The 24,494-nt window shown below is 39.2% G+C and overlaps 1 protein-coding gene and 1 long non-coding RNA gene across 8 annotated transcripts in view; one reads left to right on the top strand and one right to left on the bottom strand.

Annotated features, from left to right (window-relative positions):
• SUCO (SUN domain containing ossification factor) overlaps positions 1-13,115 on the bottom strand; it is an 89,461-nt gene extending 76,346 nt beyond the window's left edge. For all 5 annotated transcript variants that reach the window (XR_012033026.1, XR_012033027.1, XM_072830639.1 and 2 more), the window contains exon 1: positions 12,621-13,115. Coding sequence is in view for 3 of the 5 variants with exons in the window: in XM_072830639.1 (XP_072686740.1) it covers positions 12,621-12,682 (62 nt within the window). In the remaining 2 variants the exon portion in view is untranslated. The remainder of the gene's footprint in view (positions 1-12,620) is intronic.
• LOC140635674 (uncharacterized) lies at positions 13,105-22,847 on the top strand. Of its 3 annotated transcripts, XR_012033030.1 has the most exons (4): positions 13,114-13,878; positions 14,731-14,793; positions 18,225-18,363; positions 18,718-22,847. It is a non-coding gene; the product is annotated as an uncharacterized lncRNA (long non-coding RNA). The 3 variants fall into 3 exon arrangements; XR_012033028.1 differs by having other exon boundaries at positions 13,105-13,878; positions 18,225-22,847; XR_012033029.1 differs by having other exon boundaries at positions 13,116-13,619; positions 18,225-22,847.
• The last annotated feature ends 1,647 nt before the right edge of the window (positions 22,848-24,494 follow it).

Below are 24,494 nucleotides of genomic sequence, written 5' to 3'. Positions count from 1 at the left end.
AACAAGTTAGGGACTAGCACACATTCCTGATTTCCACAATTTGTGGCTTGGCCACAACCCTTTGGCATATCTCTGAGCATTTATTACAACCCTGAACTGAAATTAACTGTTTATATTTCTGTTCCTTACACAACACTGAGCAACTCTAGGGCAGAGAACTTACTGCCCTGTTCTCCGCACAGCGATCTCCTGAGCAATTCTTCTGACTATGGATTGGAACAGTCTGGATAAGAACTTAGAAAAAGGAGAGAACCCAGTAACCACAGAATTTATGGTAAAAGAAAGAAGAGAACTGGGTAATGAAGAATTGCTTCTTAAACACAAGGGCAAATCTAATCCATAGTATGGAAACATAATTAATACCAGCCATTTAATTACAGCAGTGTGGTTAAAGTAATTCCCTGCCCACTTCCCCCCTTCACAAACAAAGGCAATCCAGGAAAGACACCTATGAAACACAAAGGTGGGAAAGTAGAACTTAACTTTCAAACAACTGAAAAGTATGGGGTTTTTTAACATTATTGTCAAGAAATTTGAAAAACAACAGAAATTCTACGAAGTACAAGGAGACTCGTAGTAAATGGGTATTATACTTTGATCAAAAACCAAAAAAGACCAAAAGATCACTGGGCCTCCAGTGGTTCTGGTTAATAAACACCCTACTTTCTTTCAATCACAATGTATTAAAAGACAGATATTCTTCTTAATCTATTATCAGCTTGGGGGCTCTTTTAAGGTTGCTTCTCTGCTAACTCTACATGCTGATCACAAGAGGTCACACTGTGCTCCTTTCCCCTCCCAGCTTTTATTCTATTTGGCTGCCACAGCAGTCCCCAATCAAATCACATGACACTCTATAGAGCTTAGCTAAAGAAAACTCTGTAGTCTAGCGTTTGCTTCTCATCAAACCTTTGAATTTCAAAGGTTTAACTATTCCATATATCAAAATCTATTAGAGGATTGTTTCACTAAATTTGCCTATAATTTCAAGGATCCAGCATGGGGTAGCACTTATTAAGCAATATATGTTGTTTTTACATTTTAACATACTGTTAGAAATTCAACCAATACAACTGTCCTCTGAAAATAATCATACGCTATACTTACTTGATAATGATATATTTCAATAAACTGCATCAGCTGTGTTTAGCCTAAAAACCCAAGTCACAATACCTCGTTACCTTAACTTTCAACTCAAAATTACAAAGATAGTAGTCAAGTAAATTACTACCATGTTAACAGGTTAATCATGCTATAATAGAAAGCCTACCTAACAGTGAAAAATAAAGCTACAAAAGTAGGTTTGGGCCAGACTTCAGACCTTTAAGGTGAGGTTTTAAATTTTTACTCTTCAGGAAAATAGGAGCCTAAACAGGAGCTAAAAGGTGTTTTAGCAAGAGACTGACATAATCAAAGTTGTGTGTTAGTAAGGTAAATCTAGTGGCACTGTGTAGAAAGGGTTGAAGCATACAAGGGTGAGACTACTCTAACCTCTTCTCTCTCTGGCTGCCAAATAAATGTATGAGAACTCATGCTTACCAGCTCTTCAAATATCTTCTATTTCCACTCCTGTGAGCTTTTACCAATTACTTCCCTCTTTTGAAAACAGGCCCTTTTCTCAGTTTTCAAGCCTTTCAGCCTTATCTGAGACATTCTATATTGCTGCCCACTCAAATGACCACCTTAAACCTCTTTCCATCTTTCTTTTCAAACCAGTCTCCTCCTTTCCCTTCAGAGCTTTACTTTGCTTGGCACCTTTCTTTATTCTAAGTATCTGCAGAAGCTCCTTGTTCAGCGAAAGTTCTGCTTCAAAAGATCCCCTCTCTATGAGGACAGCTCCAGCCCAAATCTTAAATGCAGTGAAGTCTGAATTTTTAAGTGCCTATACAATGTTCACTTGGACCATTCCACTTGGATTATTCCACTCATCTCAGCTGCTCCTCCTATCAAAATCCTCTGCAACTCTTCTCCAATTCTTCCAGTTGACCTAGTTAAAAAAAAAAACAAAAAAAACAAAAAACCTAGGGGATCCCTGGGTGGCTCAGCGGTTTGGCACCTGCCTTCGACCCAGGGCGTGATCCTAGAGTCCTGGGACCAAGTCCCGCATCAGGTTCCCTGCATGGAGCCTGTTTCTCCCTCTGCCTGTGTCCCTGCCTCTCTCTCTTTCTCTCTCTCTCTCTCTGTCTGTCTCTCATGAATAAATGAATAAAATATTTTTTAAAAAATTAAACTTGGGCGGCCCTGGTGGCGCAGCGGTTTGGCGCCGCCTGCAGCCCGGGGTGTGATCCTGGAGACTTGGGATCGAGTCCCGCACTGGGCTTCCTGCATGGGGCCTGCTTCTCCCTTTGCCTGTGTCTCTGCCTCTCTCTTCGCTCTCTCTGAATGAATAAATAAATAAATCTTAAAAAAAAATAAAAATAAAAAATTAAACTTTTCTCTTTGAACTTTATTGCACAAATTTATAACTTTAGATCGTAGCATTTATTCTCTCAACCAATATACTACAAGAAAGCAGTTAACTTTGTTTTATCCACAAGAATCCTACATAGAATGTACCACATAGACGCCTCAGTAAATATCTCTCAACACTGACATGGATGACAGAAAAGGAGTCCTAAAGAACAAGAGCCTGTTAGAGGCAAACTAAAACCAAGTTCTCTTCTGAATCTTAAACCAATGCTACTTCTACTATATTGCACTGTCAATGGCCAATCTATCACCAAACCAGATCATTTACTTCCTCAAAACTCTGTTTAATGCACCCTCTTCATTTTTACTACCAAGTCCTTGTTATGATAAACTTCAATTACTCCAATTGTCTTTTTTTTTTTTTTGGTACTCATCCCTCCAAGTCTCTCTCTTCTGAAATATTTCTAGCACAATGATGTCAAAATAACATTCTTGTAACATCACTTCTATTGCCAGATCTTTACTGTCTAATTCCTTGCGTGAGCTTGTAAAACTCATTACAATTTCCAAAACGTAGCTTTTAGTTTCTACTCAGGCTTGTCTGCTTACTATCACTCCCACTTATATCAAGTTCATTATCTCTTTTATTCTCTTTCTTCTTGACAATTAAGTACTACCTACTCACTATAGACACACACACACACATACCCCACATTAGGAAAAGCCCATTATTCATATTAGCAGAACCAGTACATCTTATTTCAGTTCACGAAAAATCTACATTCCAAAGAAGCCACACATCATTTTTTCTTAAACTTGTCATATGTTTCCTGACAACTCCAGGCCTGATTTTTCCTAATTTTCATTAAGCACCTACTGAACAATTCAGTTTTTTGTATTGTTCACAAATGTTCAAATCAGAGACCTCAGAATGCTAAAAGTACAAAAAATTCTCAGAATTCACCTGATCTAGTAATAATTACTGGGATAAACAGATTATCCCAAACCTACTGAGACAGAACCCCCAATGTAAGAATCCTAGGCATGTGTATTTTTTATTTTATTTTTTTAAAAGATTTTATTTATTTATTCATGAGAGACACAGAGAGAGAGAGAGGCAGAGACCTAGGCAGAGGGAGAAGTAGGCTCCCCTCAGGGAGCACGATGTGGAACTCGTTCCCTGAACTCCAGGATCACGCCCTGAGCCGAAAGCAGAGCTTAACCGCTGAGCCATCCAGGTGTCCCTGGCCTGTGTATTTTTTAAAGCTTCGTGAACAATTCTAATGTCCATTCCTAGTTGAGGCAATCCAGGCTGCCCATTTTCAGGTAAGAAAACTGACACAGGAAGAAAAGGTAAAGAAACTTGCTTAAGGCTATCTATCAGATTGCTGGTGGAGTAGAGTAGTGATAAAAATACAAGCTCACTAGATGTCCATTGACAGATGAATGGATAAAGATGTGAAATAGATGTAGATAGGTAGGTAAACAGATGGATAAATAGATAAGGAAATATTAGTGTGCCATCAAAAAGAATGAAACCTTGCCATTTGCAATGACATAGATAGAACTAGACAGTATTATGCTAAGCAATTAAGCCAAAGACAAATACCATATGATTTCATTCATATGTGGAATGTAAGAAACAAAACAGATGAACATAGGTGAAGGGAAGGAAAGATAAGATAAAAACAGAGAAGGAGGCAAACCATAAGAGACCTTAACTATAGGAAACAAATGGAGGATTGCTAGAGGGGAGGGGAGTGGAAGGATGGTGTAACCAGGTGATGAGCACTTGATGTAATTAGCACTGGGTGTTATATGCAACTAACTGATGCATCACTAAATTCTACCTCTGAAGTTAATAATACACCATATGTTAACTAAATTGAATTTAAATAAAAAATAAAAACAAAACACAGACTCAGCCTACTTAGGTTTATTGCTTACTAGCTGTGTGAACTTGGGCAAGTTAATTTTTATGCCTCTTTTTTCATCTTTAAAAAGATGGTGTGGCTAAAAAATAAAATAAAAATAAATAAATTTTAAAAATGGTGTGGCTATCTCAAAAGAGTTGTAAACAGTGGACATGAAACACTTAGAATAGAAAGAAGCGCCCAATAAGGGCTCAATATTAATAATGCAAAAAAAAAAAAAAAAAAAAGGATTACAACCAAACTCTGAGTTAGTTTTATGCTCTTTTCACTACACTAGTATGTACATATATTTCCACCACCGGATTGTATATTCCCAAGGGCAGAGCTCAAGTCTCCTGCTTCCCACCACAACAAATACATTGTTAGTAACTAAATAACATTTTGAATGAATTTATGGATTCCTATTTCTCAACATTGCCATCTCTGCCCTCCTAATTATACCAAAGCACCCAGAGGGAATAAATAATAAGAACTCTTAGTGCTTACTATGAGCAAGGCATTATTTTAAGCACTTTACATATTTTCTCCTGTTAGATTACAAATATTCTATAACAAGAAATACAAAATTCACTTAGTACCTATAGGTCACAAAACATTTTCTAACAAAGCTAGGTGTTACTTCTACATAAAATATAAAAGAATTTTAACTAGTGATTCTTTACAAAAACAAAGTCCTAAAATAAAATCAAACCTTCTTTTAAAAAAAAAAATCTGCACTTATGAAATAAGTTTATCCCAAGGGATTAACATTCTTATACTGTAAGTACTCGAAAATAATTTTTCATTTCTTTGCAACGTGTACAATTTTTTGAAACTACTTTAAAATACGGCCTTGAAAAGCAAAACAAATAACACATAATTGGCACTAGAGTACAATCTGCAACATGTACACATTATGTTTCAAATAAAGAATTCCACTTATGTATAAACTAAACAAAGTATTTCATACATATGTTTCTACTTGAAGATGGCTTGACAGAATAAAGCACTTAAATTTTTTATAAATTTTTCTCTTCCCTTTTATTACAAGGACTAGAATGTTAGATATACATATTGACCTATTTCTCTATTCAGACGGTTGGGAAAAAGTGAAAGAATAATTTAGGAGTTGACGAACAATGGAAAAATGAAATAACAGATGTCCAAAGGTATGTTAGGTGTATCTTTTGCTTTTTTCATTGCCAGACAATCTAACTACCTGCATCCATTCTGATATACCCTCAAATGTTTAATAATCTAAAGAAGTTATTACAAAACACAACCAGCTCTTTTAAAAATAATTCAAAGGATATTGTGAGTTACCTGCCTCTTTTTTTTTTTTTAATTGAACACAAGTGTTGGAGCTTTACACAAAGATGTTGTACCTCCCTGTCACACCTTCTTTCACAGACCTTTTCCTATTTAAGCAATCTGGCTTCATCGAACTTGTCTGAAAAGATCTAACATTGTTTTTAATAACTCAACACCTCTTTTAAGTACCAGAGACTTTCTTTGGAATGTATATCCCAGGGCAAAGATAAACTTTTCTTCCCAAAGTTTTTCACATCAAGTTCCACAAGAACTTGTTTTTAAATCAAAAATACAAAAAACAAACAAACAAAAACTGAGATACAACTGGCATATATTATGTTTGTTTCAGGTGTATAAAATAATAATTCAATATTTGTATATACTGTGGAATGTTCAACACTAAGTACATTCATTACCACACAGCTATAATTTTTTTTTCTTGTGATAACTTTTAAGATTTACTCTTAGCAACTTTCAGATATACAATACAGTATCATTACCTAAAGTCACCATGCTGAAAACTATATGCCCAGGACAACAAAGACTATAGAAAAAAAAAAAAAAAAGTCATCAAATGATTTAAAGAAGAGGAATTACTTTATCATTTATTTTGAATATTTATTAATTTATTCAGAAAAGAGATTTATGGTCTTAAAAATAGTTACAGAAACACAATAAAGAAAATAATTTCTCCAGACAAAAAAGAGTTGGGATTTTCAAAGATATTTCCAATTATTACCTTAAAAACAATAAAACTGGGCAGCCGGGGTGGCTCAGTGGTTTGGCCCTGCCTTCGGCCCAGGGCGTAATCCCAGAAACCCGGGGATCAAGTCCCACATCGGGCTCCCTGCATGGAGCCGGCTTCTCCCTGTGCCTGTCTCTGCCTCTCTCTCTCTCTCTTTTTCTCTGTCTCATGAATAAATAAATAAAATCTTAAAAAAACAACAACAACAATAAAACTGAGGTAGCCCAGGAGGCTCAGCAGTTAAGCACCGCCTTCCACCCGGGGCCTGATCCTGGATACCTGGGATCGAGTCCCACGTCGGGCTCTCTGCATGGAGCCTGCTTCTCCCTCTGCCTGTGTCTCTGCCTCTCTGCCTCTTTCTCTCTGTGTCTTTCATGAATAAATAAATAAAATCTTTAAAAAAAATAAATAAATAAAACTGCTTATATTATTTTTCTTGTTTCTCAAATTTCTGCTCATTTATGCATAGAGACAAATGAGCAAGAAGCCAGCAATATTATCATAGAAAAAGCAACATAAGAGATATGGAAATAAAATTACAAGCCAAGAACTTATTACCTCTGAGGTCAATGAAAATAGATGACATACTCAGAAAAAATTAGTACCAAGGACAAAAAAGCAAACAAAACAGACCACACTGATTTAGGTATCTATCAAGTCTCTCCAGTGTGACTGCCACTTAGGGCTCCCATCCTCCAAAGGACACCCTCCCAGTCTGTCCCTTCCAATCCACTCTATCCCCATAGTGATCTAAAAGATCCATCTGACTTCACGCTCTTGCTTAAACTACCGCCCTGGCTCATCCTCTCAGACAGGTTAAAATCAGAGTTCATCTGCACAATTATCAAGTCCCTTCAAAACCTGGCTCTGGCTTCCCTTTCCAATCTCTCCCCCACGTAAACTCTAGGAATCTTGCCTCTACCTGAAACAAAATTCTCCCATCTTGAGCTATCCATCCTGCAAACCATTTATACAGATGAGTACTGAGACTTAGAAATAACTCATCCAAGGACATAGAGCTAGTGATAGAACCATATCTAGAATACAAATTCTACCCTTGGTGTTCCTAAAGACCTTTGTAAATATTTTTTGTATTTATTATATTGTCAAATGTATGAGAATTGTTGAACTGTCAGGTTTTTCTCATTAGCTCTAAATATAAGCTTCTCCAAGATGATCCTATTGGGTCCAAGAAGAATAGATTTTTTTATTTTTTAGTCTTAAAAAAAATAAGCCACTCTGATAAGGGATGTTGATTAATGAAGGGGCTATACAAGGATGGGGACAGAGTGTATGGGAAATCTCCGTAACTTCCACTCAATTTCAATTTTGCTGTAAACATAAAATGGGCTCTATAAAAGTTTTTTTTAATTAAGCTTTACTAAGTCTAATTTAAGAATTTATACTTGTTCTGAAGGTCAGCTAATCACACATCAATAATTCTAGGGACTAGTCAGAAACCTGAGGGAAAATGTGGAAGCTCCACTAAGGGGGGGGGGGGGGGTTACTTCCAGCACATTGTGAGGCACTGACATTTATATGTGCCCAGTTAAGTAGACTTAGGGATTATACTAATTAATCTTAATTAAACTGATTCTCACAACATGGAGAAGTAGCTTCAAAAAAATTCCTGCAAAGACTACAAAGATAATAGCTACACAAGCACAAATCAACAAGAAAATTGCAGGGCTAAGACTCCTAACTAATACAAGCTATTCTTTAATCACATCATGATGTAAAATAATTTAGTCAATCACAAAGCTCTCACCAGAAATTATTGCTTGAGAGCAAAAAAGTACTATTAATAGAAAGGATCAGACTGTTTTTCTCATCTTTTTAAACTACTGAGTTCATGTAACTTATTAGTATACTATACATCATTCATTATATTGGCACATGCACATAACATAAACAAGGAAATATTAAAGGTGCATGGACATGGTTTTACTGACTGAGGGTAGACACATTCAAAAAAGTTTGAATATGCACTGCTTAAAGCACAAATCAAATCTTTGTCCTCTTTAAGCTGATGGTCAATCTTTCCAGTTTGCAGGACTGAAGGCAGTGTATTAGGCTGCATGATGCCTCCCAGAGATGTTGGAGTCCTAATCCCTCAATGTGTTACCTCACGTATTAAAACAGTCTTTGCAGATGTGATTAAATTAAGGATTTTGAGATGGGGATATAATCCTGGATAGTCTTGATGGGCCAAATGTAATCACAAAAGTGCTTATAAAAACGAGGCAGGAGGATCAGTTATATAGCAGATGTGAGGCCTTAAACTAGAGGTGGGAATGATGTGAGGAAGGAGTCACAGACCACAGGTAGCCCTCGAAGGCTGAAAGGTCAAAAAAGATTCTTTACCTCAGAGACTCCAGAAGGAATCAGCTCTGTTGACACTCTGACTTTAGGCCAGTTAAGACTTATTTAAGACTTCTGACCCCAGAACTATAAGATACCATATGTATGCTGCTTTAAGCCACTAAATTTTTGGCAACTTGTTAAAGCAGCACTAAGAAGTAACACAGGGGATTCCCGGGACCTGGGACTTTCACTGACCAAAAACCAGGATAAGTTGGTCTCCCTGTTTTCAGGTTTCCAATTCCCATAACAACATATGGTACATAATAAGCATAAGAAAAGTCTTTGTTGGGCAGCCCGGGTGGCTCAGCGGGTTTAGCGCCACCTTCCGCCCAGGATGTGATCCTAGAGGCTCAGGCCCCAAGTCGGGCTCCCTGCATGGGGCCTGCTTCTCCTCTGCCTGTGTCTCTGCCTCTCTGTCTCTCTCTGTCTCCATGAATAAATAAATAAAATCTTAAAAAAAAAAAAAAAAATCTTTGTTGAATAATTTTATGATGAAATATACAAATGATATACCCTTACTACTTTGTAAAGACCTGTTATATGTATTATCTCATTTCATCCTCCTAACAACTCAGTGAAGTGTGCATCAATTAGTTTTCCTACTTTTAGAATATAAGAATTAAGGTTCAAAGAAATTACATAGTATGCCTAAGGATGTATATCTACAAAGTGATGGAGCCCTATTTAGAAGACAGGCCTTCTCACCTTTGACAAGTCAGGATCCTCTGCCACGAACAAGGCTGCGTGGATTCAAATCCAGCCTCTTAAACTTAATAGCTGTTTAACCTCGCTATATTATTTAATTTGCCTACTTCCTTCACTATAAAATGAAAAATAAGGTTAACAATAATACTTACCTCATAGTGCTGTTGGGAAGATTGAATGTACTAAAATGTGTAAAGTACACACCACAAGGCAGACACAGAGATAGATGTCAATTCTAATCAATATTACTCTGTACTGCAGCTACAGTACATTTATGCCTAAAATATTCTGTACTACTTAATAAAGAATCATATAATATATGCAAAAGTAAAAAATAGCAACCAGAATGACTAATAAGATGGAAGGACAGGTTTTGTGTGAAAGAGTCTAAGGTTAGGACTCTAGGCTGAAAAGACAAAAGGAGAGGGAAGACAAAATCAAGATATATAAAGTGTGAGAGTATAAAAAAGGGGGTTAAAAAAATCAGTAATATTGGTAAGGAGAACTTTAGAAACTAGAGAACTGTAATAGGAAAGCACAGCATTCATAAATTGCAAAATGATATAGCTTTAAAAAGAAATGGATCAAAAATGGGGGACAATTAATGAATGACAAAGACAAAAATGGCTACTAAAATGAGCTTAACTACTTTTCTGTAAACATCTATCTAACCCTACAATGGCTGAACATAACCATTAATGGTAAAGGGAGAATGGAGATACTGGAAAATGACATTAGAGCAAACCATAACAAGAATTAGACCTCTGGTTGGATCAGTGCAGTAATTTCAATTTCCCCAAGGAAGAGAGTCTCAAAGACATAATATACCCTCTTGCCAGTCAGTATCACGTACCACTCCTCTTCTCCAATCTCATCATTACCCTTCCAAGAATATCTCATGCCTAAATACCCTCTTTTCAATGTCCTTTAACAGCATCAGTAAAGAATAATTAAAATGTCCCTAAATTTGGTAGTCCAAACCAATCTCAAAATATATTAAAACAATTGTTTCTTTAGCTAAAGTTTCATAAACTTTTCACTCCTTTAAGTAACCCTCAACATCCATTCTTCACTGTGAAAGTCAACAAACTTTACAGAACTTTCTGACTACTACTTTCAATACTAGGCTGATTTTTTTCTCTAACAGGTTGTGATCTTCTCACTATTGCTAATGAGAAGCCATATGAAGTTGGCCTAAGCAAAAGAGAGCCAGAAGTTACACAAAGTAATAGAACCATGGTTAATTTAAATCCAAAAATGATTTCAGAAAGACACATTGTAATGTTTGGTTTCATCTCCACCATCTACTTAAAATTGGGAAAAAAAAAAAAAAAACATGTTTAAGGGTACAAATTTGCAACTGATAACTAAGTCCTGGAGATATGCTATAGAGTATAATGCATATAATGATATTGCAAGCAAATTATTAAATTTATTATGAGACTAGGTTTTAATTATTCCAACCACCAAAAAAGAAATGATAATGTGACACGAAAAAAGTGATAACTATCACTACAATAGCAATCATATTACAATATATAAATATAGCAAGTCAACATGTTGTACATCTTAAATTTATGAAATGCCACAATGACATTTACACAATGTCAAATATGTTTCAATAAAAAAAAAAAATCATTCTAAACTTGAATGAAAAGTATAACCTCTTTGCCCTATGAGCCATTTCAGAAAGTGCTGGTGAAGAATAACATGATCTTAAGTGGGGCAGGATCAAGGAAAAGAGGAAATAAATTATATATATCCTGTAAATTACCAAGCCCTCCTCAGGAACAGGTGGATATGAGCACAAGGTTTTGATATCTCACCTACAAATTTAAAATGGGATGAGTCGACTCCTCTGCACGCACTCCTTGGTACCTAACATGATACTAAAAAGCAGAAAGGGAGGAATGACAGCAGTCCTTTAAAAGGGTTTGTAATCAAAGTCAAAAAGCCAAACATCTTGTTCTCTAAAACTTCTGTCCATCTTCCATTCAAAATTCCTCAGCCAGGGAAGTGTTTCCTTTTCCTCTCCATTTACTACTTTCTGTGAGGAACTCTACAACTTCAGTATCTTTGGAATCGGTTAGGCACCAAGAACATGAACATATTGTTGGTGTTTTCCATAAATAAACGAGAGACTTCGTTTAACTAGACTTTAATCTAGTGTAATCGTTCTAACCGAAGCATCTTTTCAGTCAGCAAACGTCACACATCACTAAACAAATTCTCTAAGGGGGGGTGGGGGTTAAAAATGGCTTTTCCGAGTATAATGACAGCAATCCTTTTACCGACAAGGTCTCTGTGCCTCGGAGACACCCAAATGTGCCAGGGAGCAACAGACACTCCATAAGCTTTAGGAACAAATGAAAAATAAGGTTAGCAATAATACTTACCTCATGGTGCTGTTGGGAGGACTGAATGTACTAAAATGTGTAAAGTACACCCCGCAAGGTAGACACAGATATAGGGACACAGGGAGCACTCTTCTCGCCTTCAAAATCCAGGACTTATCCTCCCATTACCAGGGACATTATCCAAGCCACACCACCAGAACCGACTGTACACACTACACCTAAGACTCTACTAAACCAACGGCTTTCCATCAGAAACGTGCTTCCCTTGGAAACGTGCTTCATAACGCCCCCCCCCACCCCAAAGTTTCCAAGAGGAGCAGCCCCAAGGGTGCGCGAGAGCAAAGACACTAAGAAATGGCCAAGAACTCCTGCTTGTACATTACTCTCTCACCCTCGTGACAATCACGTTTTTAAAATCGCACGTCGGGAACACTCACATCCCGACACTCTCTCCACCCTTACCACACTAGCAGAGCGAGCGGCTGGCAGGAAACCGGGGACTTACCTTGCATTTACCTGAGAACTACCCAAACATCCCGCCGTCTCCGAGGGGCCGCGTCACTGAGTACAAGGGCACTCGGGTGGTCCCTTCGGCTCAGGCACCTTTCCCTCCCACTTAGTCTGAAAATCCCAACACACACCCTCAACACCGTACAGAGCGCAGCCGGGCCCGGCGGCGGGAGAGCCGCGACGTAATACTCGCTGTGTCGCCCCGGCAGGGCCTGCGAGACCCGCACCCTAAGAGCCAAGATGATCTGGGGGTGTGACCTGGGGTGTCCCCTCTCAGGAAACTCCCGCCTCGTCGCGGCGACTCACCAGACGAGGGAGCACAGAGACAGGCAGGAGACCAGGGCCAAGGCCCGACGGTACTTCTTCATCTTCTCCTCCTTCTTCCCCCTGCCAGAAGGCGGCACATCCTCCCGGCAGCCGCCACTGCCGAGGCCAAGATGGAGGAGCCGGAGCAGGAGCGAGAGGATGGGACCGAGAGTCCTAAGGGCTGCGGCGCTGGGGGAGCGGCTCCTCAGCGGCTCGCGTACTGGCCGCCCTCCCCGAGGGGCCCACGGCGGCGCCCACAGGCGCGCTTCACAGGAGGTCTCCTGGGACTGCCGCAGCCGCCGGCTCGTCCGCGCCCGCCTCCTCCAGCCGCCGCCGCCGCCACTGCCGCCCCATATCCCCCCCGCCCGCCCCGGCTCTCCCTCCGTGCTGCCGGCGACCAACGGCCGCTGCGTACTAGTCTCCCAACAGCCAATCGCCGGCGGGGCCGCGCCACCTCACACACCGCTGAGCTGGAAGAAGACGCGTCACCCACGTCCCGCGGCGCTCGCGCCCCCACCAGCCTCCGCGCGGGCCACGCCCCCTCCGACGTCTCGGGCGGAGGAACGGGAGGTGGGGGCAGGACACAAAGCGCGAGAGCCGCTGTGGCCGCCGCCCCGCCCACCTCAGGGTCCCCCGCGGCGGGGGCTCACGTTCGGGAAGTCGGAGAGGAGCCCCGTGACCCTCAGCGGTCTCCTCGGCAAGGGCCCGCCCCCTCGCCCGGGGCCAGCCGAGTCCGCGCAAGGCCTCTTGGGAGTTGTAGTTTGTCCTCTGGAACGCTCCTTTTCCTTTATCCCTCCCGGAATCACAGTTTTGATGGAGAGGTGTAGAGTTCCGCGTCTCCTCGCCAGAATGAACAGCTTTGGAATTGTTTTACTCAGCTTTCCTCTTTTGAGCACAGTTCGTGGGATGGAAGGCCTAGAATGACGGTGGGGATAAAAAGCTATAACTAAAAAAATTTAAAAGGTGTTTTTCCGGTGCCGATGGGCCCGGCCCGTGGAGGTAGGTGCTGATTGGTAGGTGGAGAGGGGTGCGCCAAGATTTCCTCTCACCTGATTGGTTGGAGCGGAAAGTCCCTCGCATCTCCTCGGCCTCGGGGAGACCTTCAGCGCCCCAGATTGCTGCGCTCGGGTCGGCGGAGGTGGTCTGCATTCTGTTGGATTCGAGCTTCGGCTGCACCGCGTAGGGGCCCGGCCGGGAACGCCTGGGCTCTCGTTGACGAAGCCTCGGGTCCTGGAGTTCACCAAAAGGGAGGAAGGAGGTCACGTAACACACGCCTCTTGTGCTACTGTGCAGAGCAAAAAAGTGCCTGGTTCTTAAACTTTAGTAACCGGCAGTATGCCCACCCTGGATTTTTATGCCACTGGGGTCCCTCGAGATCTTTTGGAATCGGTTTCTGCTTGAAACTCCAAAATGCTTGACCACTTTTCTTCCCAATCCCCGCTTGTAGCTCTGTTAGAAAGCAGAGTTATAGAGGCAGAGGCGTTAGCTTCTGCTCAGAGAGATTGGGCCTCTGGCCTAATGAGTTTAATGCATTCATCTGTCTCTGCTGATGTATTCGTTTCAGACTGACACTAAGAGGAAGTTAGTCTCTACTGAGGGACGCTTCTTTCATTAGATAAGAAATATAAAATATAACTCTGGTTTCCTTTATTTGTCTTGACTGTCGGGAGACCCAGAACTCTCTTCCCCAGAAAGCAGCCAGACAAATGGGGGAATAGGGAGGCTCTAAGGTGTCTGTGCTGTGGCACACGGCATAATGTTTAGTGTAAAAAAATGAAGCAGATATTAGAGCATGCGTCAGGTACTGCACGTGTGGCCGTAGGGGAAAAAAAATAAAACACCTTAGTAAAATGCTTAAATTTCAGACAAAATTTCCTTATGAACCTTTTAAGTCGAATTGGTTGGTAATTGCATTCCCAGGGACATAAAGGATTTGACCCATTCTAAGAATCTTGATGTAAGTCAACTGGATATATTTTTTAAATTCTATAAATGATGATGTGGAAACTAATTTTTCTGGCAATAATTAGGTAACAGTTCCAATGATCTACTGATACCACTCTTAGTATAAAACAATGAATTATCCTTTCATCCCTCTTTATCCTTGCAGTAGGCAAGCCTTTATCTCACTCAAGAGCAGAAGTAAATGGTTGATATGAAAGTTGAAAAGAAGGTAGGAACAATAGAAAGATGGATTATTTTACATTCTTTACCATGTTGAGCATCTTTCCTTTCATTCTAGAAATTACTTTATTCAGGATAGGGAACAGATGCTCCCCAGGTGATCCTCAGTAGATTACCACCAAGGAAGTCTGATTAGAATACATCCTTATCTCAAGGCTGGCAAGTCACCAGGCACCTTATCTATTCCCTTTCCCGCTCCAAACCACAAACCCACCCACTACTACTCCACAAGTCCTTGCAATGCTCTTCTGGTACACAGAATCTTTCTTTCTTTCTTTCTCTCTCTCTTTCTTTTTTCTTTAGTTCCTTCCTTCTTTCTTCCTTTTTCCTATAATTTGGCTTTATTGATACCCCTGTGGTAGGGTTACCATTCACCATTCAGTCGTTAGCTTTCATAATTTCAGTCAATAAATATCCTTTTTTCTTTCTGCTAGCTTCATTTCTATAGCTTCATGTTAAGATTTAGTCTTCAGTCCTCTGAGCTTTTTCATTTTTCTCTTGGGGACTTCATAATTTTAGTTCATAACTATGCTGTTGACTCCCAGGTCTATAGCCCAACCTCTCTTCAAGTTTGTTGTTGGACATAGCATTTAGATATTCTACTATCACTTCAAATTTTCCCTGAATAAAATAGAACTCATCTTCCCCATAAATTAGCTTCTTCACCTGACTTTCTATTTGTGCTAGTTCTTCCTTGTTTTAAGATGTCAGATAGAATAAGAGAAGTTCCATGGAGTTGACCTTTGAAAAACTGGATGTTTTTCTACATGGTTGTTAAATATCAGGGGGAAAGTATGTTATAACTCAATAGGCAAATATAACAAAAAATTAGTTTGAATTACAAAATAAATGTAGCACAGATAAATGCAACCATATTTAAAGTATAACAACATATGCCAAAGAATAGCAAGAAAGACTGTAGAAAATCTTTGAGACATGGGCTAAGTAACTACTATCTAGAACCACAGTGGTTCTCAACCAGGAATAATTTTTCTCCTTGGGGAAAATAATGGCAACATTTGGAGACATTTCTGGTTGTTACAGTTGAGGAAATGCCATATCTAGTTGGTAGAAATGCTACATCTTACAATGCACAAGACAAAAAATTATTTGGCCTGCAAAGTCAAAAGTACAAAGCTTGAGGAAACTCCTATAAGAGGATCTCCCAACTCAATAAAACCTATAAATCACTGATCACACACATGATAACTCATGTGCACTGCAAATCCTAGGATTATTCTGGAGGTCACAAGGACTAAACTGCCTGATAAACATGAGTTCTTCATTCCTAAATGTTGTCCAGAAACTCTGGACAGCTCAAGTCTCTGCCCTGATAAAGATCAGATACTCTGCTGACAGGGAGAAAGAATCTGCAGATCTCAGAAAAGGAGCCAACCCCTCGGGCCATCTCCTTTGTCTTTTTTCATATGTAAATCATATTCAAGAAGCCTCAGAGAAAAAAAAATATATTTGTCCAGTTTAAGTTGGTGATACTTGACAGGCAAGCCTTGACATATTTTTAATTAATCAAAATATTATCTGCCTTTTTCAATGCTAAGATACTATGTATCTTTAGGGGGAACAGTTGAGGCTCAAAGATATCAGATGGTTCCAAGGGTAAAAAGGAGTTAGGACAAAAGTTCCTACAGTGAGTTGTATACATGGATCACAGGTTAAGAAACACTGCACTAGGGCAGTATTTCTTAAAAGATGTGTTCATTTATTTGGGAGAGCAAGAGAAAGTGGCAAGGTGGGGGGAGGTGGGAGAAGCAGAGGAAGAGAGAGAGAGAGAGAGTCCTCAAGCAGACTCCCTGCTGAACACAGAGCCCCCTCTGGGGCTCAATCCTAGGACCTTGAGCTCATGAACTGGGCCAAAATCCAGGATCAGCCACTTAACCAACTGAGCCACTCATGTGCCTCCAGGGCAATTGCTTTTAAATCCTGGGTCACAATTCATTACAGAGTAAAGAAATCAATGTTTTGGGAATCCATCAGTAATTTTTAAAAAGCAAAAGATAATAATTTTAAAAATATCACAGTGTTTCACAGTAAGAGGAAGTATTTTTCAGGTACTCTTGTTTCAGTGATATAAATGTGTGTTGTACATGCATGCATGTTTGTATAATATAAACTGTGAGCATCACAAGATTTTAGAGGAAAAGAAAATTCCTTTTTTTTTTTAGGAAATTATCAGGGAAGATTTCAAGGAGAAGGCAGATTTGACGTAGAACTTAACAGATGACTAGGATTTTCACAGAGATGTGAGGAGAAGCTATTTCAGACATAGAGAACAATAAATCCTAGAATCTAACTAAAAACTACCTTAACCATCATATGCCGTATATTTTTGGTTTGCTTGACACTCACTTGGTATTCAGTGTATGAAATAGACAATGATGGTGAGCTCTATCAAATAAAATCAGTAGATATTTATTAAACTAATTTAAAATACCTCACTTGTAATGATTTTAAAGAACAGCCAAGGCATTGAAGAACTTTAAAATTAAAAATGCAATGCAAGCACAAAATGATCAAGGTGAGTTCAGGATAATTAACTTGGATAGAGATAATGCATGCGAATGTATACCATTACTTTTACTTGCAAAACCCCATAAAACAACAGGAAAGGGTTGGTTGGTTGGTTTGCAAATAAAGCCACAAGAATGGGGTGAGCAGATGAAAGGAACAGAAGAACAAAGCTTTGATGTTGCAAAGCAGAATAGTAGGAAATGACTTCCCACAGTAACCATTCGAACCATTCGCTCATCTTCCAAGGACTATCCTGGTTTACCCCTATTAATAGTCCTGGCATAATTAATAATAGTATCAACTTTTACTTCCTTTTTTTAAAGATTATTTATTTGAGAGAGAAAGAGACAAGTAGGAGGAGAATTTTACTGTCGAATGTGTTCTGTTTTGAAAAATAAATAATATAATTTAACATAGCTCCTTAACACAGCAGATATGAGAAAACTAAATCTTACTTTAGTAGTAGGAAATGGCAAAAAAAAAAAAATGACCCAGATTGTGATACAGAATCCCCAAACAGCTCATTCAGGAAATGACACCAAGTACTACTGGAAGGGAGGTTAAAGGTAAGCGTGTTTGGTGGTGGTGATAGTGGGGCAGAAGTTGCAAATGAAGAAATAGAGACCTTCCTCTATTCTACATGTCTAGATGACTACTCATCTCCTACCTCTAGCAAAAGACTGGATTTATTATGGAGAGGATTGATCCCTGGATTTGGTAACACCTAGCATAATTTAAGGTAGAAATGCCATCAAGTAAATCAGTAGGTATTTATTAATCGAATAAAATCAGTAGATAAGAGTATATAGTTGGGGATATTTGAATAAGGACTGACCATTAAGTGATAAATTATTGTTATTTTTTTAAGATTTTTATTTATTTATTTGACAGAGAGAGGGAGAGAGTACGTAGAAGGAGAGGGAGAAGCAGACTCTCTATCAAGAAGGGAGCTCGATGTGGGGTTCAAGCCCAGGACTTCCAGATCACACCCTGACCTGAAGGCAGCTGCTTAACTGACTGAGCCACCTGAGTACCCCTATTTTTTTATTAGATATAATCCATTGTGGTTATGTATAAAATGTCCTTATTTGAGGAAATTTATGCTGAAATATTAAAAGTAAAATGTCATGATAATGGCATCTTACCTTCAAAGGTTCAGGAGAGGAGGAGAGTAAGAACAAATGTGGCCAACTGTTAACCATTGTCAAATCTAGGTGGAGGGAATACAGGTGGTTATAGCACTATACCTTCAAATTTTTAATATTTTTAAAAATTGTATAATAGCAATTTGAGGGTAGAATGAACACATACTTGATTCTGAACCCCTAGCTGTTTTCCTGTACTGACAGCCAGTCTCTCTCTCTCTCTTTCTCTCTTTCTCTAGGCAGAAGATTGGAAGAGTCTTCTTTGGAGAATGTGATTATCCTATAAGGGAAGACCTAAAAGATACTGAGACATGAGTGTTCTCAACCAATTCACCCCATGGAAAGGTCATAGTCAAGCCCAGCTTGTGCTCAGAATATCAAATAAACTTTTAATGCTCCACTATTAAAAGGAATAGACAACTAATTACCAGCCAAAAAGAAAATGCTCTGACACCTAAAACAAACAAAACATCAGAGTAGAAGAAAAAGACTATGCAGAGAAGAAAACTTAAAAAAAGAAATTATAACATTGCCAGACATTGCCACCATAAAACAGTAACCAGATACTATACAAAAGGAACCTGTCAAAAACAACAACAAAAAAGATCTTTTATAAAGTAAAGATGTGAAAACAGAAATAAAAAAAACTCAAGAGGAAAATTGGAAGATAAAATTGAAGAAATTGTCTGGAAAGTAGGCAAAAAGACAAAGGACTAATGAAGGAGATCCAGAATAGCTATAATAGAAGAAGAGCAAAGACACAAACAACTTTAAGACATTTTTCTAGGGTTAAGTTTTCGAATTCAAAGTGCCCTAGTCTAAGTGCCCAGCACACTGGATAAAAATGATAGTGCTGAGTTGCCTAGGTGGCTCAGTCAGTTAAGCATATGACTTCGGCTCAGGTGGTGACTCTCAGAGTCCTGGGATCAAGCCCCAGTTCCAGCTCCATGCTCAGCGGGGAGCCTGCTTCTCCTTTACCCCCTGACTCTACCCCTTGCTCATTCTCTTGCTCCTTCTTTCTCAAATAAATAAAATCTTTAAAAAAATGATCGCTCAACACTGAGGCACATCATTGTGAAGTTTGAGACTATTGGATGCAAAGAGAAGATCATAGACCTTTTAAAGATAGGTGAGAAAAACAGATCCATGCCCAAAGATTCAAGAATCAATAGTTTAGGACTTCTCTACCTTTACACAGAAAGTTGAAAGGCAGTGGGAGCATTGTCTTCAAAATACTAAGATTGGAAGGTCATTTCCATCCAAGAATTCTATGCTCAACTAAGCCATCAACTTCAGGGGAATAAAGCCATTTCGAGACAGGAAACATCTCAAGAAGTTTACCTACTGTGCATCATTTCTCATGACAGGAGATTTTACTCTGCTAAACAAGATAGGAAACCAAAAAAGAAGACACTTGATATAGGAAACATGAAATCCAATCCAGAGGAAAAAGCAAGGAGGATTCCCCAGGGTAATAGTGAAGGAAGAACCCAGCACGGCTGCAGAGTATCCTGAGTAAGAGGCAGCCACTGAGGATTCAAGATCAGAAGGCACTTGGACAGACCTCTGCAGGAAGATGGCATTGATAGAACATCTACTGCATCTGAGAGACTTGTGGGGAAATTTAGGCAATTGTGAAAAGATAGCTGATTAGCGAAAATTATTTAGAAAACTAAAACAAGGAGTGCCTGTGTGGCTCAGTTGAATAAGTGTCTGCCTTCGTCTCAGTCATGATCCCAGGCTCCTGGGATCGAGACCCACATGGGGCTCCCTGCTCGGGAGGAAGCCAGCTTCTCCCTCTCCATCTGCCTACTGCTCCACCTGCTTGTGCACTCTCTCCTCTCTCTCTCAAATAAGTAAATGCAATCTTTAAAAAAATAAAACCAATTTAGAAAACAGAGTTACGCAAGACAAATTCATCTGTGAATAGTGTTTACATGATCTCAGTTACGATAAAAATTAATGTAATCAAAATTATGACATAACGACATCAGAAGGCTGGAACAATTAGAAGGTGTTATAGGTCAGGGAACAGGAAAAAGAGCAAAATCCTCAGCTTCTATGGCAGAAAGCAAATCAGTATTGCCTAAAACTTGAAAAAGCCAAGACAAAGAATAACGACACATGCAATTTAGGGCATGGAGGAAAATGGTATAGCAATTGACTGTAGGAGGGGAAAGCAGTGGGAGTTTGGGGAACAGGGAGAAATTAGAGGAGGGCAGTGGGGAATTGCTATTTTTCCTAACTTTGGTGGAACTGTCCGATTCTCCCGTGCATATGAACTTTGAGCCCTTAAAAAAAAAATCAGATGTTTTATGATAATGTTGGTGATTTGTGGCAAAATAAGTTATTTTAAATATTTTAATTTTTTTCCTTTCCATTCATCTATCCTGAATATATGGAACAAAGAAGACAGTCTGCTATGATGTGTCCATTTTCCAATTGTTCTATTCAGTCACAAGACTTGAAAATCCAAAGAGAATGCGAGAAAATAATAAAATGTAGAGGTGTGGGGCAAATGGACACTTTGCTAGGGATTACTTGTTTCCGAGGATCTGAAAGTGTTTCTAGAACTCTCTTTGCTGCCCTGCCTTCACAACCACCTAGTGACTGCTTATAATTCAATCTTTACCTTCCCTGACATGTTCTTCCCTCTGTTATTTGCATCTATTTTAGAACCATCTTTCAATGCTTCTATAAATTGAAGCAATTCTGGATAATTGAAGAACACTTACTTTATCTGTTATTCAGTCATTATCCTGTTTGGAGGCCTGAATTGTGAAAATCATTATATGGATTAATTTTCCCACTTCGTATTGCACAGGGAGATCATGTAATATTAAAGTGTGTCAGTCTGGAAGCTGTTAAAGGATTTGTATGAATCGATATTTAGGGAAACTGGTATGCAAGAACCTTCGCTGTTTCCTTCCACCATGCAACTCTCAATTCCTTACACCGAATTCACTCAATTTAATGAAACTCATTGGGAAAGTCCATTCCTTAGGAGAGCATTAAACATGAATCATTTCATATCACCAGATAATTAAGGAAGGGTAACAGTCATGCTTCTAGGGAAAGTTAAGGAACTGTTGAGAATATGGGATATAGAAACTTCTTGTAGGTGAGCTCTGAAACCACTTTCTCCATGAAGTCTTTTCCCATTGTACAAGCCCCTGCAAGCCCTCCACTTTGTGAACTTTCAGAGCGCGGATTATTACCTTCTTACTTGCACTGCAGTTAGTGTGTCTTCCCTGGAGGGATGAGAAGTGTATCTTATTTCACCTCTGTATCCTCCACAGCATTTGGCATTATTCTTGGCACAAAGGAGCTATTCAATCAAGTGTAACTGTGAGGTTGATCATGACGAAGTTGGTGATGATTCATGAAATAGGATATTTAAATGTCTTGAGCATCTTCTACACAGAAGTAGAGCTTTTATGTGCATTCTTTCATTTAAAACTAAGACCAAAAAAACCCAAGTCTACGAGTGAGCAATACAATCCTCATTACATAATGTGTGAGATGGGATTTTTTTTTAAAGATTTTATTTATTCATGAGAGACACAGAGAGAGAGGCAGAGACACAAGCAGGCTCCATGCAAAGAGCCTGATATGGGACTCGATCCCGGGTCTCCAGGATCATGCCCTGGGCCGAAGGTGAGTGCTAAACCTCTGAGGCACCCAGGCTGCCCGAGATGGGATATTAAAGCATGACTTCTTTCAAGTGTTTAGAAACATTCGGCCTTAGTTGGACTTTGTTAGGATTTTCACTAGTTATAGTCCCATCTCCAAAGATACAATGGAGGAAAATTTAAAGGGTTTGAAAGGAAAACTGCTTATTTTGAAGAATAGGGATGGAGAAAGATATTTATGATCACTATAAGTAGAATTTAAACTTTACATTCTTTAAGATAATTTTGGTTAATTTTAAATATTACATGTTTTTTAAAGTAACCCCTACACCCAATGTGAGGCTTGAACTCACAACCCCAAGATCAAGAGTCAGATGTTCCACCAACTGAACCAGCCAAGTACTCCTAAACATTACATATTTTTAATTTTGCCTTTTTTTCAGAACCTAGTTATAGGCAAAAACAAAACAAAACAAAAAAAAAGTTCAAAGATTTTGTTAATTTGAGAGAGAGAGCATGTGAAAGAGAGAGGAGAGAGAGAGTAAGGGGTGGGCAGAGGGAGACACAGATTCCCCACTCAGCAGGGAGCCCCAAGCAGGGCTCAATCCCAGCCCTGGGATCACGGCCTAAGCAGACTGTAGACACTTAACTGGCTGAACCACCCTGGTGCCCCTAGGCTAAAAATGTAATGTGATGTATTTATTTGCACAATTACAATAAAATATATCTACCATTTAGTCAAAGACTCACGGTTGCTGAAAAAAAAAACTTAATAGATGGACAGAATATTTTGAAATAACTTCCTTTTTATTAATTAATTTCTTTTTTACATTGCAATGTTGTCAGTGTAGGTTCAATTTGTGAAAGGTGCAAAAGGTACCTAGTTAGCTGCGCTTCTATGTATCTCTTACTTGCAAGAGGAGTTCTTTGGGTTTTTCACTCCTCTTTGATCAATTGCAATTTCTCCTAAATCTCAATTTCCCAAATTTTACTTATAATAGAATCCTTTGTAAAGGTATATAGCTTCCTAAACCCACCCTAGATACTCAGAATCAGAATCCTTAGGAGAAGGACTGGGAAATCTGTACTTAATGGATGACTTTTATTGTCAGATGAATTAGGAAACACTGTTCTAAAATATTCCTCTCAGGTGCCTGGGTGGTGCCATTGGCTCAGGTCATGATCCTAGGGTTCTGAGATTTAGCCATGCCTGTGGCTCCCTTCTCAGTGGAGAGCCTGCTTCACCCTCTCCCTCTGCCCCTCCCCCCCTCATGATTTTTGTCTTTCTCTCTCTCTCTCTCTCTCTCTCGAATAAATAAAAAATTAAATAAATTAAAAAATAAAACATTCCTTTCTGAGCTCCTTGAGACACTATTTTCACAAGACTAGATAAAACATCTCCACTGTTTTGTACTAGCACAGAAAAACTTGGTAAACATTGTTTTTTCTGATCTCATTTAGTGTTTAAGCTGTACCACCACTTTTTTTTAAAACAAAAGATTTTATTTATTTATTTATTCATGAGAGACACAGGGAGAGAGAGACAGGTAGAGACATAAGCAGAGGGAGAAGCAGGCTCCATGCAGGGAGCCTGATGCAGGACTTGATCCCAGGTTTCCAGGATCAGGCCCTGGGCTGAAGGCAGCTGAGCCACCCTGGCTGCCTGTACCACCACTCTTATTAACAACTTACATTCACATTTTAGGGTGAAAAAATTAAATTATATATATATATATATATATATATATATATATATATATATAGTTCTCTTCTGATTCCCTTGCCCCTACAAGGAAACTTTGTGATAGTAGAGTGTCATTTTGTCCTTTTACCTATGCTTCTCACAGACTTAAAATAGGTACATAATAAGTGTAAAATACGTATTTCTTGAGTTGAAATAAATCAAATTGCATATTAGTGACAAAGCAGGAAGCTGATAACTATGTTGGCTTAATTCATTTTGTTATTGCTTGGAGATCATTCTACTATCTTTTGCCCACCAAGACCCAACTAGTATCATCAAAGATTTCCCACTCAGCAAAGGTGAATGGAAGATACTAGAAAAGCTCCTCCCACAAGTCCTCTCTCCTTCATGTACTATATACCTTCTCTCCTGCTTTTTCCCGAAGCTCCCTATGTTGAGTATGTCTTGTCCTCTCACACCCAAGTAATAGTTTTATAGCTTTATTTACAAATATAGAATATCAGCTTCAGTGAGACAGGGACTCCCTCAGCAGAACTTTCTTGCCTTGGTCAGCATATTGATAAAATAAACAGTGGTTTCTAGGCTATAAGCTAATTCACCTCAGTGACAAAGGTGGCACCTTTCTCTAGTGGGAAAAGCAATTTGCAGCAAACTCTTGGTATCACTGCACCAAGGAATC

Source organism: Canis lupus, chromosome 6 (genome assembly GCF_048164855.1).
Source record: "Canis lupus baileyi chromosome 6, mCanLup2.hap1, whole genome shotgun sequence".
In the NCBI taxonomy this organism is placed as follows: Eukaryota; Metazoa; Chordata; class Mammalia; order Carnivora; family Canidae; genus Canis; species Canis lupus.
The sequence above is the reverse complement of the archived record's forward strand: the minus strand, read 5'-3'. Positions and strand labels throughout refer to the sequence as shown.